This window comes from Notothenia rossii (genome assembly GCF_949606895.1).
Source record: "Notothenia rossii genome assembly, chromosome: 11".
Classification (NCBI taxonomy): domain Eukaryota; kingdom Metazoa; phylum Chordata; class Actinopteri; order Perciformes; family Nototheniidae; genus Notothenia; species Notothenia rossii.
The window spans coordinates 681,865-705,474 of record NC_136910.1 but is presented as its reverse complement, the minus strand read 5'-3'; the positions used below and the strand labels follow the sequence as shown (position 1 = coordinate 705,474).

Genomic DNA, 23,610 nt, shown 5'->3' with positions numbered 1-23,610 from the left:
TTTACATCAAATAAATAATTCATATTCCTCTCTTTGATCGACGCAGATAAGACCTGTGTGTGACCTATTTCTCCTCCTCTGTTCTCCAGTCGTTTGGAGTAGTGCCGCTGCAGCAGTGCATTGTGGGAGGAGAGATTATCATTTCTGCCAAGTCACTGGTAGATCTCACACACACACACACACACACACACACACACACACACGGGGTATAGGAACATTTTAAATGCTGATTTATTTGTTTAACATTTTAATTTCTGCTAGATTTACACAAAGTACATTTATTTTATATGTATTCAATGGATTTTAATGCTATAAAAGTGATATTCTAATACAGTAAAAAGCTAAAGTATTAACACTAAAAAATATATATATTATAATAAGGTTAAATTAAATACATTTATATTTGATCATACATTCTGTTTAAAGCAATCTGCAGCTCCTCTGTTCACCCTCTGTCTGAAACCAGAGCTGCTCTGATTGGTTAGCTCTGTTGTGATTGGTCGACAGCTTAGAGATGTCCCGCCCCTTAGCCTATCACGTACAATGTGTTGGAGCGCTAGCCAATAAGAGTGAGTGTTCCATAGTGATGTCACTGTGTTCAGGAAGTAAACAAAGGAGTCCAACAGACGGATGTTTATAAATAGTTTATTCACCTTTACAGTGTTTTTTATTTTATATAAAACAGAAGGACAGAATAAAAGAAGAGGGGGGGGGGCAGTCTGACATGAAAGGTTACGCTCACTTCCTGTTTGTGGACAAATTAATACCTGACGAGTAAAAACAACAAAGTAAAGACCGTTTCCTGCTCCGAAGGCTTCGTGAACAGTTTCAGAAAAATAAATCTGAGTTTTGAATTCGGTTTATAATCAGCGTGATGTAGATCAAAACTACAAGAGGGAGGAGCCTGTCTCCTTAACCCCGCCCCCAAACTGTGATTGTCCAATCATATCGCAGCAACAGAAAATACGTGAATATTTTCTAAAAGATAAATTGTTAAATTACTTTATGAATCTGAGATTAAAGTCGTACATTTCCAATAAACACATCTTCTTGTGCCGGGACGCCCAGTGGGTGGATTTCATCGTGCAAAGTCAACCCATGCTGTTCCATGGTTGTGTCCCCGGTTATTTTGAGACTAATCATTTAATATCAGATTTCTCTTTAAGATGTGCGACTTTCTTCCCTCGAACATTCCCGTCCTCCTTAGCTCTGCACATTTCATGTTTATCTACAAAGACGCTTATACTTGTCCATCCTGCATTTAATTTGGATGTATTGATTAAATAAGTGTTGAGATGCAGGGAAACCTCGGAGCAGAAAACGGCTGCAGGTACGGTCACATGACGCCGTGCACTTTATTAAAAGCAGATAAAAAAACTGGACTTCCTGTTCGGAGAGTTGAACTTCAGCCGGAAGGAAAACTGAAACCTGGGTTTGAAATGTTTGTTTTCTTTACGATATAGTTTCTGTTGAACGCAGTTTGACCTTAAGGCAAAACGAAGAAACATCATGGACCATGTTTGACTGCAAACTAACAAACAAACAGAAATCTAACGTCAGTCTGAACTTCATTTGGCAGGTTTGATGTAAACAGAAAGAGAAGCCTCCTCCCTGAAGGAGGGGTCAGAGAGTGAAACTGTAAATGATGACGGTTCAAAGTTTAATTCAGAGAGTTTTGGGACAGAAAGCAGAGTTCAGGGTTCCTTTGTTTACCGAACGTCACGGACTTCAATGGAAACTTTAACAGCTGATTTCTCGGTTTACACCAAACCTTCAACGTTTTCTCTCCGACTTTAGGAACCCTGAACCTCGAGCAGTTTGTTAAAAACCTTCGTCTCATAGTTTTGGAAATGGCCAAAGTCAATAATCGTGTTTCTGGTTCTTTAGTTGTGTCCAGGTCTCTCTGACAGTTTGGCGGTTTATTCTACGATTTCGCTGTAAAACGGTGAAAGTAAAAACACACGGAGCACCTGCCTGGCCTCAGACTCCTGAAACACCTCCGACCGGGAACGCTCAGAGAGAGGAACCGAAACTCTGACAGTAACACTTTAATACTTTAAATCAGGACGCTGGTGGTGGTTAGGGTTAGCTTTCAGGCTGGATTGTGGGTGTTGTTTCAGACGTAGTATTTCTACCTCTGCTAACGAGGGTTAGTTAATTGGTTTGTTTTGTTCCGTCTTCTGTAATCTAGTTTTGCTGGTTTAGTTGAAAAACTTCACACCCAAATCCAAAACACCTCGGCCTGACATCGGGTTGAATTTCTCCAGAACTGGTTTCAAAAGGACCAGCGTTTTAGCTTCAACCCCGGATTTGGTCGGACTCAGGTTAACTTGTGTTTGTCAGGTTTTTAGCCCCTCAGGTCTGAACAAGGACAGGAAGTGAGGCCAGGCTCGAGAGCACCCAACAGGACTGGAGACAGGAAGTGTGTTGTTGTTGCTGTAAGAAACACACCGAGCGTCCGGGTGGAGACGGACACTCGAGGCCGGTCCAGAGCACCAGCGATGGACTGAAGGCTCTGTATCCGGATAGCTTAGCTTAGCACCTAAAACCCAACGAGATGAACTGTAAACCCGACGATGGCCCATCAGATGCTCCGGCTCGATGGTAGACCTCGAGACGGGATCACACAGGACGATATATATCTAACAAATATTTAATCTCTAATCTAAACTGGATTTACTTTATGTGTTTTCTTAATGATGTTACTTCAGCGGGGGGGAACCTCAAGAGTAAGACATACCACACCTGGGGCGTCATGACCTTTATCCTCCTTGGTCTCTCCGTTTTCTACCGTTGTGTCTTTGAGTTCTTTTCTGATGGCTTCTAAAGGGAAACGTCACCTAAAAGGATCATTTGTTGTGAATACAGATTTGTTGTTAGCCTCTCAGGTGAACAAAGAATGGAATCTGAGAAGTCTTGCTGAGTTAAAGTCAGGTTGTGGGAGCACCGTTCATCTGAAGTGTTATTAGTGAAGGTTTTAGTGTTTATTGGATACATGAGGATTAATACTGGACCACTTTGTTAACGGATGTTTATATATGGTTTTGCTGTGGTTAAACACGGCCACCAGTAACTTCAATTAACGGAGACCTTCCTACGATTCTGGATCTAGGTTCACCGTGGAGGCGTGACAGGACAAAGTGTGCCTCAAGAACTCAATGTAACACATTGAGTTCTTGATATAAAAGTTATCATTGTGTGTTTGAATGATCCTTTAAGGTTGCATAGTGCTCGTTACCTTCTTTCTATGTGATTTCTAACGGTTCTTACGATGCCGTGCTGAGGACTTCCTGTTTTTATACGTCCTGTGTGATCAGGTCTTTCAGGAGACCCAGAATCCTGACACCGCTGATGATGAACAATCAGAAAGTACAGGACCAACGCAGAGCCAGTGATAGGTAGTAGCACCAAATGTAAGGACGGAAATCAGACATCAGGACTAAAACCTCGACCTACTCCCGGTCTGGAGGAAGATGTTCCTTCAGAGGATCATCAGGGATGCTCCGATCCAGTACCGTCTCAAATGAATTTGTACCTTTAGGAGAAGGTTGGTGTTGTGCATGAAGAGGCCCAACATGTGGTTCTAGCTCAGAGAACAGGAACCAGTTGGTGATTAGTTTGAGATTGAGTCTACGATCTGAACCGGAGCATCCCGAATGTTCTTCAGTAAAACCCAGACGGAGAGTCCTGAACCTGCTGAGATGTGAATGTGATCCTCAAAGTGTTCCCGGCGTTAAAAAGGTACAGCTCGAGTTTGAGTGCTTAAATGTCGCCAAGAAGAAGTAGTAACGAGTTAAACGATTAATAGTCTATGAACAGAGTAATATTAGTGATAGAGCATCACCCAAACAGAGGCTGAACCTCGACACCATGGAGACCGGCTGGAGTCACGCTAACAACAGACTGCTGGCACTTTGGTAGAGCAGAGCTTCTCAACATTTAGTGGTTTCAGAGAGCGGAGATCTTTATCGCCGCTAAGCTGAGTGCGTGTGTGGTTTGACTGCAGGATAACGGAAAGACGAGCAGCCCAAACTTCAGGACAATTGGTGGAAAGACCAAAGAAGAAGCCTTCAAATTGTGGAGAGGATTTCTCACTTGTGGAGGTTTGCTCTGTCCTGAGAATCTACCAAGCGAACACCTCTCTATCCACAAACCCTCGTTGTGTTCTGACCCAAACGTTGAGAAACTCTGATCGTAAACCCTTACAAACGGCAGCTTTATAACAAAGGACTTCCAGCTGGACAGAAAGCGGCACTACAGGAGCTCCAACGGCTTTCCTGGAGGGAGTTGGTCTGAGATGCGCCTCGATAGTCAGAGCAGAACAACAACCAGCGCTCTGCAGACGCTCATCTCTTCAGTTTGTGTCGAGGCGCGTTAGTCTACGTTTAGCTCAGAAGCAGATCCGGCTGAAGGAATGGTTATACTGTGTGTGTGTGTGTGTGTGTGTGTGTGTGTGTGTGTGTGTGTGTGTGTGTGTGTGTGTGTGTGTGTGTGTGTGTGTGTGTGTGTTAGCTTAAGTTTGATATAAGTCAGAGTATAACAAAAATACATTTTTACTGCAGGATTGAAACTGTGCAAAACTGAAGCCAGACGGACAGAGAGTAGCTTTGTTCACAGTAGGTACTGTCTGTGTTTTAACAGGAGATCGTGAAGTTTCTTTCCTTAAAGCCGACTCTTCTCTCTGAGAGCGGCTCTGTCACAAAGCCGGCCCAGAACGAAACTGGTGAAGATCGGACCAAAAAGAGGACGCGAGGACCGGGTAAATCTGAGTTATTTGGTTTTCCAACGTCAAGAACACCAGAAATCATCCTGGGTTTAAAACATCGAAATATTTTGGATAAAAGAACCGAAAAGTTCAGGTTTAATCTTTTTGTTGATGTGTTGGAATATACAGTCAGGACATTATATCATAACAATGGCCATCTACATTTGGCCCACCTAAGTTCAGTTCTACCTGATCAAATTCAAACATTTTGATTTAATTGATTCATCGGCCAGTTCAACAAGAGGGGAAATCTGCTGATTAAAGCATAATAGTGTCGTGGCTGTTAGTCATGGGAACATCTCTGTTTTGATGATTGATCTCTTTAAAGTCTGTTTCCGGCATCTCTAATCTACAGATTTGCCCTTCTCGGTTTTATTTCATATTAAAGCGAATATCTCATTTAAAACATAACCTTGGACTCTGAGGAACTGGATGGACGTTTACCAAAGCAATAAACTAGGGAACAATCTGCAGGTTCTTGGATAATGATTGGTAGGAGCAGTCCTGTCAATAAAAGAGTGACGGCAGATTTACAGGATAATAACTTCCTATTGGCTTCGAGAGCTGATGTTCAATGAAAAGCTTCCTTCTGGAGATTTGGTCTTAAAAATGAGTCGAACGCACCCGGAGAGAAGAGTCAACGTTCAGAAACAGCTCAACGAAATGTAAAAGATGGGGAAACAAAAAGAAGATTGGTCTGCATAAAGTTTCCTACGAAGGAAGGACGGGGGGGGGGGTTTCCAACAAACATGTGGTCACTAAAGAAGTCTACTTGTCTTTATGTTTGTTTATATTCAAGTTTTACTCCTTTATTCTTTAAAACCTCCCGTCTGTCCATTCATCTGTCTTATTGTCCGTTCGCTGGCCCCGCCCACAAGCTTAGCCCCGCCTCCTCCGACCGCCATGTCATGTGATTGTCCAGCTGGGGGGGGGGGTCTTATAATCTGAGCTCTGAGAGTCCTGCAGATCAGACGCGGTCCGTCGGTTATAATCCCCGTTAGCTAACAACACGTCTTGGTTTGGGGTTCATGAGAGTGTAAACATACTGAATATATATATATACACATATATATCTGTATGTGTGTGTGAGTGTGTGTGTGTGTGTGCGTGTCAGACTTTAGTGATCTGATCGTGATGGTCGTCTTCGAAGGGCTCGTTCTCCGGGTCCGAGTCCGTGGTGTCGGAGTAGCGGTAGTGATCCGGCTCGTTGTCGCTGACGTCCGGCGTCACCGAGGCCGACGTGCTGCTGGCGTCAGAGTTCGCTCCCTCCTCCACCGTCTTCGTGAAGTACAGCTTCACCTGCGAGCACACTTTACGGTCAGATCAGGGCCGACATGGCGCTGCATCACAGCAGCTCCAACAGCAACAAGGACACATATTAAGACAAGATGCTGTCGTGTCGAATGATCATCTCATCATTTCAAACATAGAGTCTTACTCTGAGTGCCTTGTACTCTGTTCAATTGTATTGTTAGTCTTGTGTGTGTTTAACAGAGGGTTTAGCTAAGGGGCTACATTTCAGGAGGTAAAGGAAGTGGAGAAGGTGGATTTGTAAATGGTTAAGGACTGGAGGGATGATGGTGTAATGATGGGATGGAGGAGCAGCTGGTTCCTCTCATGAACACACAGAGAGACTTCTCTCAGCTGCTCTGTTCCTGTGTGTGTGTGTGTGTGTGTGTGTGTGTGTGTGTGTGTGTGTGTGTGTGTGTGTGTGTGTGTTTGTGTGTCTGTTCCTCCACTTCAGATCCATCTCACTTTATATTGACTTTCTTTATTACTTTATTAAATATAACAATGAATCCTTGATCAGTTTCTCTGAAGAGTTTCCTCCACAGTTAGAAGAAGACATTTAACCTGACGTCCCGATCACTGAAGACGACATGTTGGAGACCCTCTGACATCAGATCTGAGATGTAACTCTGTATTTAAAGTTAGGATCGACTGGAGCACAAGGAGAGCTTCAGCATCTCTGATGGAATGTTAATCATTTGTGTTCTCTGTCGTGTTGGGCTCAGAGAGGATGATAGTGTGTTGCTATGGTCGGTAGAGTCTCTCACTGACCGACAGTCTAAGGCAGGGATGGGCAACTTGGATGGTGGTGGGGGCCACATAATGTATGTACTGGCCACCAGGGGGCCGCAGATTCACTTGGAACACACACACACACAAATTCCATGGATTGTATGTTATTATTAACAAATGTACTAAGTCTGACATCTTCATTGACATTTTACAATCTTTCAGGGAGCATCCTCTAAAAAGCTCACTAAACAAATATCAGTTCACAGAAATGTTATTTAATGTTTACGAGTGGCATGTTTGTATCGAACAGGTTATTAAACAGTGGAATAAAACTATTTTAAACTATTAAAGCACGGAAAGTGCGTGTGTATTGAGATGAACCATTAAGATGATATACACATGAAGTCATGAACCCTAACCCAGACGTTAGCTGTCTAACTTGAACCTAAGACACTGGTAGTCTCTGCTGACGCACAATAAGGGGAGGGTCCACACAGACACCTGTCAACTCTCTGCTGTTCCTCAGCGCCACTCCCCCTCCCTCCCGCTAACATTATGAATGAAAAGCGTAGTAATCATAGATAACACGGCGGTTTGTTTTCATCTGATTTCAAATAAACTAAGTCTTGGTTTTTAGAATATTAAACTTGTTTCGCCAAATTCAGAAGATAAACACCACTTTGAAGCTAAGGCATAATTACAAGAGGCAACCTAACGTCACAGCAGGCATTACAACAGCCGGTGCTTCTCGTGAGGGTTTCCCTGGGAAACAAACACAATACACACAAACGCATCACAGATTATTTCGCGGTATTTGGCTGCCGAACTAAATCATGTACGCAGCTTGCGACGTCACTAGGAGTCTAGTGGACGGTATCAGTACTACAAGTAAAACTACTTTATTTAATTTTTGTATTAAGTACTTTGTTTATAAATTAATCTGAGGGCTGCAAAAAGAGGAGGTGGGCCCCGGGCCGCCATTTGCCCATCCCTGGTCTAAGGCCTTTAGAAGTGGTGCAAAACCTCACAAGGATCTACTTTCTTGAATGTGCTGTGGCTTGATGTGTAAAGTCTGCATTGTATCTGAAACTATCAATGACCGAAACAACAGTTTGAATAAAAAAAATCATCACATAAAAGACGTCCGAGTTTCTAAAGCTCTTCACCGTTTAGTGGAAGTGAAGGGATCGGTTTACCTTGAAGTTTGGGGAGAAGTTCCTGTTGGCCTTATCTTTGTTGGCCTTGTCTAGGTCGTTCTTGGTCAGCGTGAGAACCAGGAAGTCTCTGTCGTCTCCGCCCGTCATCATCATCGTCGCTGTCATCATCATCATCCCCTGCGTCCGGTCCGGCGCGGCGCTGCCGTTCTCCAGCTTCTCCCCAGGGGTCTCCTCCGGGCCCGGGATGAAGAAGGTATTCACCCAGAAGTGGAACATCTTTTCCTGACCGGACGGGAACTCAAGTTATCAACAGGTTTACTCTGTAAAGTCTACTTCCTGTCTGTCCCTAAGATGGCGTACCCCAGACAACTCAAGACAACCAACGAAACCAAGACCCTAAGACTTCCTACCAAACAATCAGGAAGACTAACCGGTATTCAGAACAACTTCCACATGAAGACTTACTCAAGACAAATAAGGGACTAAACCAAGAACACCCAAGACCTCTTAGAAGACTTAACTCTTACCTAATTTGAAGACCATTGCCCCAAGGGGATTTTCCTAAGAACACTGACTCAAGATATCTCCAACAAGCCCAACGGAAGATGACTCACCAGAGATGTAGTATCCAGGAAGACACATGAAGACTTACTCAAGACAAGGTAACAAAGACCATCACCTGTAAAACAGCGAACAAGAAGACCTGCCCAAGACCTCTAACCGAGGAAGACTTAACTCCGAATTGAAGACAATTGCCCCAAGGACACCGACTCAAGACAACGTTCACAAGACAGTCTACACAGGACTCACTGGTATTTAAGAGCTCGTCTGCAAGATGACCTCCACACCAAATCTTAGGAAAGGCAAGGTAACAAAGACCATCATCTGTAAAACAACGAACTCCAGAAACCTTCCTTAGACTTCCTACCAAAGACCATAAACCCAGGTCTGTACTGGTAACTGTACTAAAGACCATCGCCCCAAGGTGAACACTGACTCAAGGTATCTCCAACTAGACCTACGGAAGATGACCAAAGATGTAGTACCCAGGAAGACTGACGGTATTCAAGACAAAATACTTAAAACGCCTTCCCTACGTCCCACTCATTCACCGTAATCTGACCCAGACAACTAAACCAAGACCAACCAAAGACCAATATACCCCGGTAGACCTTCAAGACCACCCCAGAGAGATTACTTCCATAAGAGGAGCCAAGAAGTTTTACTTGAGACCAACGAAACCTTCACAATGTAGGTAAGAAAACATGCACCAAACCACTCAATTAAGCAACTGTGTCCAGAATAAAGACTGAATACTGGGACTGAGAGGTCTAATACTTTCTGTAGTTCAGGTTTAATCAGGAGTGACCATGAAGGACACATTTGAGGAATCAACATGTAGTAAAAACTCCCATCCAGGATATAACACTTCTGTTGATGTAAAAAGTAAAAAGGAGTACGGAATGCCTCCTCTTCCTCACCTTCTTCATCATCTTGTTCTGCTTGTGGAAGAACTCCACCTTGATGTCTCCGCAGACAGGAAGTGGCTGAGGGAACTCGAACAGCATGAGCTTGTCTTCCCGCCGGGTGTTGGAGGGGTTGGAGGTGTGGATCTTCACCTTCAGCTGGTACACCACGAACTGAGGATCTGCAGCACAAACACTCGTTAGATCAGGGTCTCTATTCTGTGAGTCTACAAACACTCGTTAGATCAGGGTCTCTTTTCTGTGAGTCTACAAACACTCGTTAGATCAGGGTCTCTTTTCTGTGACTCTACAAACACTCGTTAGATCAGGGTCTCTTTTCTGTGAGTCTACAAACACTCGTTAGATCAGGGTCTCTTTTCTGTGAGTCTACAAACACTCGTTAGATCAGGGTCTCTATTCTGTGAGTCTACAAACACTCGTTAGATCAGGGTCTCTATTCTGTGAGTCTACAAACACTCGTTAGATCAGGGTCTCTTTTCTGTGAGTCTACAAACACTCGTTAGATCAGGGTCTCTTTTCTGTGAGTCTACAAACACTCGTTAGATCAGGGTCTCTATTCTGTGAGTCTACAAACACTCGTTAGATCAGGGTCTCTATCCTGTGAGTCTACAAACACTCGTTAGATCAGGGCCTCTATTCTGTGAGTCTACAAACACTCGTTAGATCAGGGTCTCTTTTCTGTGAGTCTACAAACACTCGTTAGATCAGGGTCTCTATTCTGTGAGTCTACAAACACTCGTTAGATCAGGGTCTCTATTCTGTGAGTCTACAAACACTCGTTAGATCAGGGTCTCTTTCCTGTGAGTCTACAAACACTCGTTAGATCAGGGTCTCTTTCCTGTGAGTCTACAAACACTCGTTAGATCAGGGTCTCTTTTCTGTGAGTCTACAAACACTCGTTAGATCAGGGTCTCTTTTCTGTGAGTCTACAAACACTCGTTAGATCAGGGTCTCTTTTCTGTGAGTCTACAAACACTCGTTAGATCAGGGTCTCTATTCTGTGAGTCTACAAACACTCGTTAGATCAGGGTCTCTATTCTGTGAGTCTACAAACACTCGTTAGATCAGGGTCTCTATTCTGTGAGTCTACAAACACTCGTTAGATCAGGGTCTCTTTTCTGTGAGTCTACAAACACTCGTTAGATCAGGGTCTCTATTCTGTGAGTCTACAAACACTCGTTAGATCAGGGTCTCTATTCTGTGAGTCTACAAACACTCGTTAGATCAGGGTCTCTATTCTGTGAGTCTACAAACACTCGTTAGATCAGGGTCTCTTTTCTGTGAGTCTACAAACACTCGTTAGATCAGGGTCTCTTTCCTGTGAGTCTACAAACACTCGTTAGATCAGGGTCTCTTTCCTGTGAGTCTACAAACACTCGTTAGATCGGGGTCTCTATTCTGTGAGTCTACAAACACTCGTTAGATCAGGGTCTCTTTCCTGTGAGTCTACAAACACTCGTTAGATCGGGGTCTCTATTCTGTGAGTCTACAAACACTCGTTAGATCAGGGTCTCTATTCTGTGAGTCTACAAACACTCGTTAGATCAGGGTCTCTATTCTGTGAGTCTACAAACACTCGTTAGATCAGGGTCTCTATTCTGTGAGTCTACAAACACTCGTTAGATCAGGGTCTCTTTCCTGTGAGTCTACAAACACTCGTTAGATCGGGGTCTCTTACACACACTCACAAAGATCTACTTTCTTGAATGTACTGAGGCTCCTCTGAGGGGGAATGTGTGGGGGGGGGACTCACTGCAGGTTCCCCCGGTGAACATGGGGATGGTTTCAAACAGCATCTTGTGGAAGAGCAGAGCTACGGGTCTGTAGAGCAGCTGGTTCCTCAGCAGGAAGCTGTAGTAGATCACGTAGCGCCGCTGACTGGGGATCGTCACGCCCTGAACACACAGGAAGGGGCGGAGCTTATCAGTATAAAGGATTACAAAGCAAGGGGGGCTTTCTGCCTTTATGTCAGACATCTGCAGCTCTCTTCCCCCCCCAGTTCAGAAACCATCAAACCATCTTAGGTTCCCAGTCCTTCCTTTCCCCTTCCCCTTCCCCTTCCCCTTCTCTTCCCTCCCCCTTCTCTTCCCTTCCCTTCCCCTTCTCTTCTCTTCCCTTCCCTTCCCTTCCCTCCCCTTCCCCTTCTCTTCTCTTCTCTTCCCTTCCCTTCCCTTCCCTTCTCTTCCCTTCCCTTCCCTTCTCTTCCCTCCCCTTCTCTTCCCTTCCCTTCACCTTCTCTTCCCCTTCCTGTCTCGTCTCGTCTCTTCTCTTCTCTTCTCTTCCCTCCCCTTCTCTTCCCTTCTCTTCTCTTCACCTTCTCTTCTTGTCTCTTCTCTTATCTCACACCTCCTTGTCTTTTCTCTTCTCTCTTTACCTTCTTGTCTCTTCTCTTCTCTTATCTCACACCTCCTTGTCTCTTCTCTTCTCTCTTTACCTTCTTGTCTCTTCTCTTCTCTCTTTACCTTCTCTTCTCTTCTCTTATCTCTTTACCTTCTTGTCTCGGGTGCGCACCTCCCCGTAGAAGTCAAGTGCCTCCTGCGCCTCGCTGAACTTCCCTCGGTGCAGCAGGTAGGCGCAGATCATGACCCCGGTGCGACCCTTTCCGGCCTTGCAGTGGATGGCGGCGACGTGCTGCTCGTCCTCGCTCAGCCACTGGTCCAGGTCCTCGCAGAAGGGCCTGATCAGCTCCAGCTGGGGCGGGTTGTGGTCCTCGAACGGGTACTGGGCCACTGGAACATTCAGATTAAAGCCAGCGGGACATACAGAGACTTTAGAGGAAGAACTGTTTGGGCTTCATCACGTAGAGCAGGGATGGCCGCGTACAGATAAATATATAAAGGTCTGGGCCGCTCACTAGAGGTTTACCGCCTCATCAGTTCAGTTACAAGCAGAGGTGTGGACTCGAGTCACATGACTTGGACTCGAGTCAGACTCAAGTCATCAATTTGATGACTTGAGACTCGACTTGACAAAATCACAAAACACTTGCGACTCGACTTGGACTTGAACACCAATGACTCGGGACTTGACTTGGACTTGAGCCTTCTGGTTTGAGGTGACTTGATACTTTAATTCAGGGGTCTACAACACGCCGATCGCGAGATCCCGCTAGAAAAGCAGACTCCCGTCGGAGAGAGCAGAATCTTCAGCCGCTCCTACTCTTGCTGAGAATCCTTGCAGGCAGGGGCGGGTCTTTATTTAGCTGGGCCACCATGCGGCCAATCAAATGCGAGGACACACTAGGATCATACCATTATGTGAAAGAAGGGTGGGGGGCACAGCAGGTGTAGTGGTACAGGCCAGCTGCACAGAGCGACGGGGAGACGGATTTAAATACAAGCGCGTCGGAAAAAGTCAAGAAATTAGCGAAACCCGAAAAAAGAAGCAGCGTCTGGCTGCTTTTCAGAGATACTGGAGAAAGCAAAGCTGAGTGCAGGATTGGTCAAATGAAAATAATCTTCAGAGCAGGGTTTCCCTTTGGTAACCACTCAGGATTTATTGTCAGAGGTGGGAGAAGTTTAGATCTTGTACTTGAGTAAAGTACAGAGTGTAGGAATACTCTGTTACAATGAAAAATCCTGCATTCAAAATGTTACTCAAGTGAAAGTTCAAAAGTATGATCATCACAATATACTTAGTACCTCCTGCAGAGGGATCAGACTCAGGTGTTCTTTCCCCATAGAGACGCCTCGCTGCACATCATCATAAAGATAGATGGTGGGTCTCTTATAGCATGTTGCACACAGTGGATATAAACACATGGTCACCTCCACATCAGGGATCTTATCCATTAAACTCCTTCTGAATCAAACCGTCACGGGAGCCTTACTGATCCCTCTTCAAATAGAAGGAAACACGTTACTTTACCAGCAGAGAGGAAATAGATTATTAAATGATTAATGTTTCTAATAAAGAGCAGTTTGATTAGTAAGTATTATTCTGTTGATGTCATTACATTTGGTGAAAAGCACATAATGACTTGTTAAAGACTCGTTTTGTCAAAGTTTAGGACTTGACTTGAACTTGAGCGCAAAGACTTGAGACTCGACACGGACTTGCAAAACAATGACTTGGTCCCACCTCTGGTTATAAGTTAGTAAATCAATCAGAGGAGGTAAAGAGTTCTGGAGAATGCTTTAAGAAACAATCAGCTCTCCAGAGGGTTCACTTTTTTCTGTCAGCAGCTCATTCCTTAAAACAGGAGCTTCAGATTTCAGATAGCAAGAGGAGATGTGAAGAGTTTAGTTCAAGCTTGTTGTGTAAATAAGTTATTGGGCTTTTTTCTTATCAACTTGAATGGACTGAATTAATGTGAACCGCTCTTATGAACGGATGAATACTGTGTAATATACATCTGAACATATATATTTAAGAAGACAAGCAGAAGTTTATGTGAGGGCCGTTTCAAAATGGTCCGCGGTCCGTAGTTTGGACCCCCCTGATTTAGAGGAAGAACAACGACTGCTTGGGCTTCACGAGGAGCTGCTTCGATTTGAATGCACATATATTCTTGATGTAAGTGGAGAAGCTCAAAGAGAGGAAGCTTCTGATTCAGCAAATCATCTCATTTTATACCAAAGAAAAGACACATTCAAAAAGGAGAAACTCAATATCTCCAAACCATTAACATAGAAACGCGTCGTCTCACCTCGACAGTTGAACTTTGACGTGTCGTAGTGTCGCTCCGCACACCTGAGGAAACAAGACGTGAGACATAGTTCAGCTGATGCTTGAATCTACAGGAAGGAGACTCCTGAACAGAAGCTAACCGCTAACAGCTAGCATTTCATCTGCACACATCAAATCCAGATCAATAAGAAACGAGACCCAACCCGATACTTAAGGACAGAAGTAAAGGTTTTATTTACAATAAAAGGCAAAAAGGAAACCAAGAAAACACAATTTAGAAAAATATAAGAAAAACATTTTTGAGTAGAAAACAAAAAGATGAAAATAATATAAATAGTTGTTCTTAATATCTACATATTAAACCCAGAGGGGCGAGGGCACTCACAGGTTGTAGATCTTGTAGTGATTCTTGTGCTTCAGGTCTAAGAACCTGAGGGAGAAACACCTCGTTAACGATTCTGTATTCAACCATCATTAAGACCTAGTTTCTGTATTTAACGATCAATCAGACGATCAATCAGACGATCAATCAGACGATCAATCAGACGATCAATCGGACGATCAATCGGACGATCAATCGGACGATCAATCAGACGATCAGTCGGACGATCAATCGGACGATCAATCGGACGATCAATCGGACGATCAATCGGACGATCAATCAGACGATCAATCGGACGATCAATCGGACGATCAATCAGACGATCAATCAGACGATCAATCAGACCTAGTTTCTGTATCGATGGATCAGTATACTGATCAGCTGACTCACCGCACCACGTCGTCGATGTTGTTCCGGTAGACGCCCTCCAGGCGGTCCGCGGGGAAACCCATGGCGATGATGTTCGGGTAAATGTCTGATGCTGAGTCAGGGAGCCATTACAACTAAATTTCCCACAATGCAACAGTGAGACAGCGAGAGCTTAAACACATCATAAAGCATGAAGAACAGATTCTTTAAAAGGTCCAACATTTACTTTTTTAAATCCAATTTTTTATCATTGATACGTTTTATTTTGTTAAGAAATCCAAGATAAGGAATATATATGTTTATTATCTTTCATTTCCTAACTTGTTGTTGTTGTTGTTGTGACAGTTTAGTTTTAATATCAAATCCAACATAATCATATTATTATTAGTATTTTTATATAATTATTAACAGAGCGTTATTGACGGGTAATCAATCAAAGATGATTTCTTTATTATTATCATACAGGGCTGATGCAACACCACTGTTAGCTTAGCATGTTAGCATCTGCTGACTTCTGCAGAAACTCATAAAAACACTTCAAGCACTGTACTTAAGTACATTTTGAGGTACTTGTACTTAACTTGAGTATTACATTTTCTGATACTGTGTACTTCCACTACAGTTCAGAGGTACATGGTGTACTTCTACTTTTACTCAGGTACAAGATCTGAGTACTTCTACTTTTACTCAAGTACAAGATCTGAGTACTTCTACTTTTACTCAAGTACAAGATCTGAGTACTTCTACTTTTACTCAAGTACAAGATCTGAGTACTTCTACTTTTACTAAAGTACAAGATCTGAGTACTTCTACTTTTACTCAAGTACAAGATCTGAGTACTTCTACTTTTACTCAGGTACAAGATCTGAGTGCTTCTACTTTTACTCAAGTACAAGATCTGAGTACTTCTACTTTTACTCAAGTACAAGATCTGAGTACTTCTACTTTTACTCAGGTACAAGATCTGAGTGCTTCTACTTTTACTCAAGTACAAGATCTGAGTACTTCTACTTTTACTCAAGTACAAGATCTGAGTGCTTCTACTTTTACTCAAGTACAAGATCTGAGTACTTCTACTTTTACTCAAAAACAAGATCTGAGTACTTCTACTTTTACTCAAGTACAAGATCATCTGAGTACTTCTACTTTTACTCAAGAACAAGATCTGAGTACTTCTACTTTTACTCAAGTACAAGATCTGAGTACTTCTACTTTTACTCAAGTACACGATCTGAGTACTTCTACTTTTACTCAAGTACAAGATCTGAGTACTTCTACTTTTACTCAAGTACAAGATCTGAGTACTTCTACTTTTACTCAAGTACAAGATCTGATTACTTCTACTTTTACTCAAGTACAAGATCTGAGTACTTCTACTTTTACTCAAGTACACGATCTGAGTACTTCTACTTTTACTCAAGTACAAGATCTGAGTACTTCTACTTTTACTCAAGTACACGATCTGAGTACTTCTACTTTTACTCAAGTACAAGGTCTGAGTACTTCTACTTTTACTCAAAAACAAGATCTGAGTACTTCTACTTTTACTCAAGTACACGATCTGAGTACTTCTACTTTTACTCAAGTACAAGGTCTGAGTACTTCTACTTTTACTCAAGTACAAGGTCTGAGTACTTCTAGTATTCGTACACTCTGGGACTTCATATATATAGTATTTGTTATCACAGCTTGTTGGTGTAACGCTCTGCAGGTTAGCTTTAGTGACCTGCAGCCTCTCGTCCAACATCTGCAGTAACACACAGGGGGTTACTGCAGATGTGCACAGATGTAAACGTAGTGTTTGTAAGTATTGCTTGTTGACATGTAGCTTGTTACAGTGAGTACAGACACCGCTTCAGATTTGAGAGAAGAAGTAGAAAGTGAGATGAGACCATCCTCGGGGTGAGACAGCCAGTGATGAAGGTGGACGTTTATATTGTTATTTACAGATGTTTCAGGTGAGTGTGTTGCTGTTGTTTAGATGCTACCTGTCCATCACAGTGAGGCCTCCTGCCATCCCATCATAACATCTGCATTAAACCACTGTGTGTTAATGCAGCTGTGCAGTGTATAGATATATCAATATACATATAGTGTTTATTATAGCTGTATCTGTACTCTGATAATACCATGTCTCCTGCAGCCCATAATAACCTCTACATTTAATCCCTCTGTGTTAATGCAGCTGTGCACAGTGTACATATATACATATATGCACATATACATATAGTTTATGTATCTGTAGTACCTGTACTGATAACACTGTGTCTCCTGCAGCCCATAATAACCTCCATGTTAAACCTCTATATGTTAATGCAGCTACACACACTATATATATATATATATATATATATATATATATATATAAATAGTTATATAGTTGTGTATATATATATATATATATATATATATATATATATATATATATATATAATATGTATAGTGTGTGTACCTGAACCCTGATAACACCGTGTCTCCTGCAGCCCATAGCACCCTCTGCATTAAATCACTGTGTGTTCATGCAGATGTGCACAGTGTACAGATGTATATATAAATATATCTATATATATATGTAGTGTGTGTAGCTATAGTTGTACCCTAACCCTGATAACAACGTGTCTCCTGCAGCCCCTAATACCCCCTGTAATATCCCTCCATGTTACAGAGCCCAGGTGAGGAGGATACAGGTGAGGTCCAGGTCGAAGCCGTCCTCCTGGTACCTCCTTTTGTTCCGGCTCACGATCTCCTTGATCAGCGAGGCCATCATCGGAGCTCCGGAGCCTCGGCCCGGCCTTCAGCCTGCAGGCAGCCGGAGGAGAGGCTGTTTTCTGGGTCAGAACCAGGGGGCGTCGGGGCCTCCTCCTGCGGGCCTCAGATCACTCATCCGAGGGACTACTTTCCGGGGGGAGAGCTCCTAAGGCTGCTGGGCGGCGGACGGATCGCACGGTTCTCCGGCGGAGGCTCCGGGGTGCGGCGGGAGATCTGCCCGGGATCAGAGGCTGAACTGCGGGGAGAAAAACCAGAGAGAGAGGGGAGAGAACCGGAGGGGAAACATCCGCTCAGCGCCTTCAGAATAAGAGTCTGTGTTAACTCCTTCAGAATAAAGCTCTGGTTTACACTTTCAGAGTAATATGTGTGAGAAAAATAATTGTATATTCAGAGTCGGGGTTATTGTGGGGTTACACAGAAGAGACATGGGGTATCTGTGCATACACAAACACAGTTAGAGACGGTAAAGTGTAACAAAAGAACCTAAATAAACGATTATAACATTAAAATATAGAGAAATATTCAAATTACAATCATTACTTACAGGGTAAAATAAAGCCTGCATCCCTGAGTGTGAGGGTCCTACTTCAGACTGTCAGAATAACTCAAATATAAATACAAGTTATATATTTCACTGTCGATGATTTACCGTGCTTTTATTTTGAAAACCCCCTGGTTTCCTGCTGTTGCGACACTGATGCTAACTGTTAGCATTGATGGGTTGCCAGGTCTCATTGAGTTTATCCTCCCATTCAAAACCTCCTTCACTCAACCCTCCAATCAGAACAGAGGATCAATTCACCACCTGGCAACCAGCAGAGTGATGTCACACAATAACCCCTGCATCTCTAACGTTACACACTTTATATTATTTATATATATTTATATGTATGGAGGATGTTTATAACGTGCTGCAGTCTGCTGAGAGTTTATTTCAGATTTATGTCGCTTTTCATTCAAATAAATAAATAAAAATATCCAGCGTTATGGGTTTTTGTAAATCATGTTATTTGATGTAATGGTATTATTATAACCACAGTGACCTTCCATGGAGTCAGTCCTGATTTTAAATGAAGAGTTGTGTTACAGCGCCACCTAGCGGTGAGAGGAGATGCAGAAACAAATACAGCGCCACCTAGCGGTGAGAGGAGATACAGAAACAAATACAGCGCCAACTAGCGGTGAGCGGAGATACAGACACAAATACAGCGCCACCTAGCGGTGAGAGGAGATATAGACACAAATACAGCCCCAACTAGCGGTGAGAGGAGATATAGACACAAATACAGCGCCACCTAGCGGTGAGCGGAGATACAGAAACAAATACAGCGCCACCTAGCGGTGAGAGGAGATACAGACACAAATACAGCGCCAACTAGCGGTGAGAGGAGACACAGACAAATACAGCGCCACCTAGCGGTGAGAGGAGATATAGACACAAATACAGCACCACCTAGCGGTGAGAGGAGATATAGACACAAATACAGCGCCAACTAGCGGTGAGAGGAGGCACAGACAAATACAGCGCCACCTAGCGGTGAGAGGAGACACAGACAAATACAGCGCCACCTAGCGGTGAGAGGAGATACAGACACAAATACAGCGCCAACTAGCGGTGAGAGGAGGCACAGACACAAATACAGCGCCACCTAGCGGTGAGAGGAGGCACAGACACAAATACAGCGCCACCTAGCGGTGAGAGGAGGCACAGACACAAACAGGATGCAGTGAATATCAGAATTTATACCCAGCTCATTCATCCAGCCTTCACCCATTAGAGGGGTTCCATGGAGGGTTCTCATTTCTCTCACATTTGTTGCTCCCTCCCTCCAGCAGGGGGCGCCTCTTCTCACCACACCTCCACGGTGCAGCAGTCCTCCAGTTGAGCAGCAGAAGAAGAAGAACAGCACGCACCACCGAAGAAGAACCCACGGAGGAAGGTGAATCTTTCCGTCTCTTCTCTCCGGATTAACGGACAGTCTGTCGGTGTTCCTCCCGTCGGTTAACCGGGGCTCTCGGTGCTCTCACGGTGAGTTACCGGAACATCTGTCCGTTCACCGGGGGAGAGAGAGAGGGGAGGTACACAGAAGGTCAAGCTAATGCTAATGCTAACAGCTAACTGACAGGTTTTTAATCAAAAGTAATGAAGAGCTTCCTGCTCTGCTGGCCTGTTCACTCACTCTCATCCAGTTCTCCTCTCCCTGCTATGAAGCCCTTCAAACGGACTTAATGTGACATGTAACGAACTATAGCTAGAGATCTGAAGCTAGCTTCTGTCCAACTCCTGCTCCCAGAACTGTATAAAGTATCATATAAATATATAGAAGTCTAAAGCTGATCAAACACGATGTAAACATATTGCTAAGATCTGCTCTTTGATCCCGTTTGGATCCAAAAGTTATACCAGTTTAGTTTCTTGAAGTGGTGACAAGTCCTCACCAAGCTCCAGTTAGAAATCACACAGTGTTCCTGGCTCTGTTTAGAAAGCAGGACCATGACTGAGGGTCTGAGTCTGTTCCATAAGAACTGCTCTTTAATCCGCCTCACATTTCAAATGAATACTACATTAGTTTCTTGATGAGCGACGGTTCAAGCTCTCCGACAGCGCCAAGACTCCCAGTTTACCAGTTCCTCTTTTTATAAAGAAGAGGCTTCATGAGACCTTGTTGCTGCTTCTCTGCAGGTGTGTTACTCCTTATACCTCCCAGTGTACCTCCTCCCAGTGTACCTCCTCCCAGTACACCTCCTCCCAGTGTACCTCCTCCCAGTGTACCTCCTCCCAGTATACCTCCTCCCAGTGTACCTCCCAGTGTACCTCCTCCCAGTGTACCTCCCAGTGTACCTCCTCCCAGTACACCTCCTCCCAGTGTACCTCCTCCCAGTACACCTCCTCCCAGTGTACCTCCCAGTGTACCTCCTCCCAGTGTACCTCCTCCCAGTATACCACCTCCCAGTATACCACCTCCCAGTGTACCTCCTCCCAGTATACCACCTCCCAGTGTACCTCCTCCCAGTGTACCTCCTCCCAGTGTACCTCCTCCCAGTGTACCTCCTCCCAGTGTACCTCCTCCCAGTATACCTCCTCCCAGTATACCTCCTCCCAGTGTACCACCTCCCAGTGTACCACCTCCCAGTATACCTCCTCCCAGTATACCTCCTCCCAGTGTACCTCCTCCCAGTATACCTCCTCCCAGTGTACCTCCTCCCAGTATACCACCTCCCAGTGTACCACCTCCCAGTATACCACCTCCCAGTATACCTCCTCCCAGTGTACCTCCTCCCAGTATACCACCTCCCAGTGTACCTCCTCCCAGTATACCTCCTCCCAGTATACCTCCTCCCAGTGTACCACCTCCCAGTGTACCTCCTCCCAGTATACCTCCTCCCAGTTGAATAAAAGCACTGTTTATACATCGTTGTGTGACTTCATGAGACCTTGTTGTTGTTTCTCTGCAGGTGTGTTACTCCTAAATACTCCCAAGTACTCCCAGTACTCCCAAGTACTCTCAGTACTCCCAAGTACTCCCAGTACTCCCCAAGTCCTCCCAGTGTCCCCACCATGGTCCTGGGGGAGGTCCCGGTGGAGAACATCGCCCGTCCTCTGGGCAGGAACGAGGTGCTGGGCCTCATCTTTCGCCTCACCATCTTCGGAGCCGTCACCTACTTCACCATCAAGTGGATGGTGGACGCCATCGACCCCACCAGGAAGCAGAAGCTGGAGGCGCAGAAGCAGGTGAGCAGGGGGTGGGGCTTTGGGACAGGTGAGCAGGTGGTGAGGGGGCGGGGCTTAGGGAAAGGGGAGCAGGTGGTGGGGTAGCAGGGGGCGGGGCTTAGGGACAGGGGAGCAGGTGGTGAGGGGCGGGGCGTAGGGACAAGGGTGCAGGGGCGGGGCTTAGGGACAGGGGAGCAGGGGGTGGGGCTTAGGGACAGGTGAGCAGGTGGTGAGGGGGCGGGGCTTAGGGACAGGGGAGCAGGTGGTGGGGTAGGAGGGGGCGGGGCTTAGGGACAGGGGAGCAGGTGGTGAGGGGCGGGGCTTAGGCACAGGGGAGCAGGGGGCGGGGCTTAGGGACAGGGGAGCAGGGACAGGGGTGCTGGGGCGGGGCTTAGGGACATGTGAGTAGGGGGCGGGGCTTAGGGACAGGGGTGCAGGGGCGGGGCTTAGGGACAGTGGGCGGGGCTTAGGGACAGGGGAGCAGTTAAAAAATGTGAAAATGTAAGAAGTAGAAAGTAAAAAGTCGTCAGAAAAATAAGTAGTGGAGTAAAGTACTGATACCAGAGAGTAAAGTACTGATACCAGAGAGTAAAGTACTGATACCAGAGAGTAAAGTACTGATACCAGAGAGTAAAGTACTGATACCAGAGAGAGTAAAGTACTGATACCAGAGAGAGTAAAGTACTGATACCAGAGAGTAAAGTACTGATACCAGAGAGTAAAGTACTGATACCAGAGAGTAAAGTACTGATACCAGAGAGTAAAGTACAGAGAGTAAAGTACTGATACCAGAGAGTAAAGTACTGATACCAGAGAGTAAAGTACTGATACCAGAGAGTAAAGTACAGAGAGTAAAGTACTGATACCAGAGAACTGATACCAGAGAGTAAAGTACTGATACCAGAGAGTAAAGTACTGATACCAGAGAACTGATACCAGAGAGTAAAGTACTGATACCAGAGAACTGATACCAGAGAGTAAAGTACTGATACCAGAGAGTAAAGTACTGATACCAGAGAGTAAAGTACTGATACCAGAGAGTAAAGTACAGAGAGTAAAGTACTGATACCAGAGAGTAAAGTACAGAGAGTAAAGTACTGATACCAGAGAGTAAAGTACTGATACCAGAGAGTAAAGTACTGATACCAGAGAGTAAAGTACTGATACCAGAGAACTGATACCAGAGAGTAAAGTACTGATACCAGAGAGTAAAGTACTGATACCAGAGAGTAAAGTACTGATACCAGAGAGTAAAGTACAGAGAGTAAAGTACTGATACCAGAGAGTAAAGTACTGATACCAGAGAGTAAAGTACAGAGAGTAAAGTACTGATACCAGAGAGTAAAGTACTGATACCAGAGAGTAAAGTACTGATACCAGAGAGTAAAGTACAGAGAGTAAAGTACTGATACCAGAGAGTAAAGTACTGATACCAGAGAGTAAAGTACTGATACCAGAGAGTAAAGTACAGAGAGTAAAGTACTGATACCAGAGAGTAAAGTACTGATACCAGAGAGTAAAGTACAGAGAGTAAAGTACTGATACCAGAGAGTAAAGTACTGATACCAGAGAGTAAAGTACTGATACCAGAGAACTGATACCAGAGAGTAAAGTACTGATACCAGAGAGTAAAGTACTGATACCAGAGAGTAAAGTACTGATACCAGAGAGTAAAGTACAGAGAGTAAAGTACTGATACCAGAGAGTAAAGTACTGATACCAGAGAGTAAAGTACTGATACCAGAGAACTGATACCAGAGAGTAAAGTACTGATACCAGAGAGTAAAGTACTGATACCAGAGAGTAAAGTACAGAGAGTAAAGTACTGATACCAGAGAGTAAAGTACTGATACCAGAGAGTAAAGTACTGATACCAGAGAGTAAAGTACTGATACCAGAGAGTAAAGTACAGAGAGTAAAGTACTGATACCAGAGAGTAAAGTACTGATACCAGAGAGTAAAGTACTGATACCAGAGAGTAAAGTACAGAGAGTAAAGTACTGATACCAGAGAGTAAAGTACTGATACCAGAGAGTAAAGTACAGAGAGTAAAGTACTGATACCAGAGAGTAAAGTACTGATACCAGAGAGTAAAGTACAGAGAGTAAAGTACTGATACCAGAGAGTAAAGTACTGATACCAGAGAGTAAAGTACTGATACCAGAGAGTAAAGTACTGATACCAGAGAGTAAAGTACTGATACCAGAGAACTGATACCAGAGAGTAAAGTACTGATACCAGAGAGTAAAGTACTGATACCAGAGAGTAAAGTACTGATACCAGAGAGTAAAGTACAGAGAGTAAAGTACTGATACCAG

The 23,610-nt window shown here is 44.2% G+C and overlaps 2 protein-coding genes across 5 annotated transcripts in view; one reads left to right on the top strand and one right to left on the bottom strand.

Annotated features, from left to right (window-relative positions):
- Positions 1 to 631: 631 nt before the first annotated feature.
- On the bottom strand, positions 632 to 19,526 carry ptenb (phosphatase and tensin homolog B). Of its 4 annotated transcripts, none has more exons than XM_079659033.1 (10): positions 19,392 to 19,526; positions 17,497 to 17,815; positions 14,833 to 14,917; positions 14,446 to 14,490; positions 14,080 to 14,123; positions 11,922 to 12,160; positions 11,185 to 11,326; positions 9,426 to 9,592; positions 7,984 to 8,226; positions 632 to 6,064 (listed from the first exon to the last, which is right to left on the bottom strand). In XM_079659033.1, the coding sequence occupies exons 2-10, from the start codon at positions 17,576 to 17,578 to the stop codon at positions 5,876 to 5,878; spliced, it is 1,236 nt and encodes a 411-aa protein (XP_079515159.1). In that variant the 5' UTR covers positions 17,579 to 17,815; positions 19,392 to 19,526; the 3' UTR covers positions 632 to 5,875. The 4 variants fall into 4 exon arrangements, with proteins under 4 accessions (XP_079515159.1, XP_079515158.1, XP_079515160.1 ...); XM_079659032.1 differs by having other exon boundaries at positions 19,328 to 19,460; XM_079659034.1 differs by lacking the exon at positions 19,392 to 19,526 and having other exon boundaries at positions 7,984 to 8,220; positions 17,497 to 18,034.
- The window catches only part of atad1b (ATPase family AAA domain containing 1b), a gene marked incomplete at its 3' end in the record, with an annotated part of 6,634 nt that continues 2,495 nt past the window's right edge, over positions 19,472 to 23,610 (top strand). Inside the window, exons 1-2 of the mRNA XM_079658429.1 lie at positions 19,472 to 19,609; positions 21,037 to 21,313. Of these exons, the coding sequence (XP_079514555.1) occupies positions 21,140 to 21,313 (174 nt within the window). The remainder of the gene's footprint in view (positions 19,610 to 21,036; positions 21,314 to 23,610) is intronic.

Coding starts and splice junctions, on each gene's coding strand:
- ptenb (XM_079659033.1), bottom strand. CDS start 17,578: ATGATGGCCTCGCTGATCAAGGAGATCGTGAGCCGGAACAAAAGGAGG. Junction 14,491..14,832: donor AACATCGACGACGTGGTGCG/GTGAGTCAGCTG, acceptor TTTCTCCCTCAG/GTTCTTAGACCTGAAGCACA. Junction 12,161..14,079: donor GTCAAAGTTCAACTGTCGAG/GTGAGACGACGC, acceptor TGAATGTTCCAG/TGGCCCAGTACCCGTTCGAG.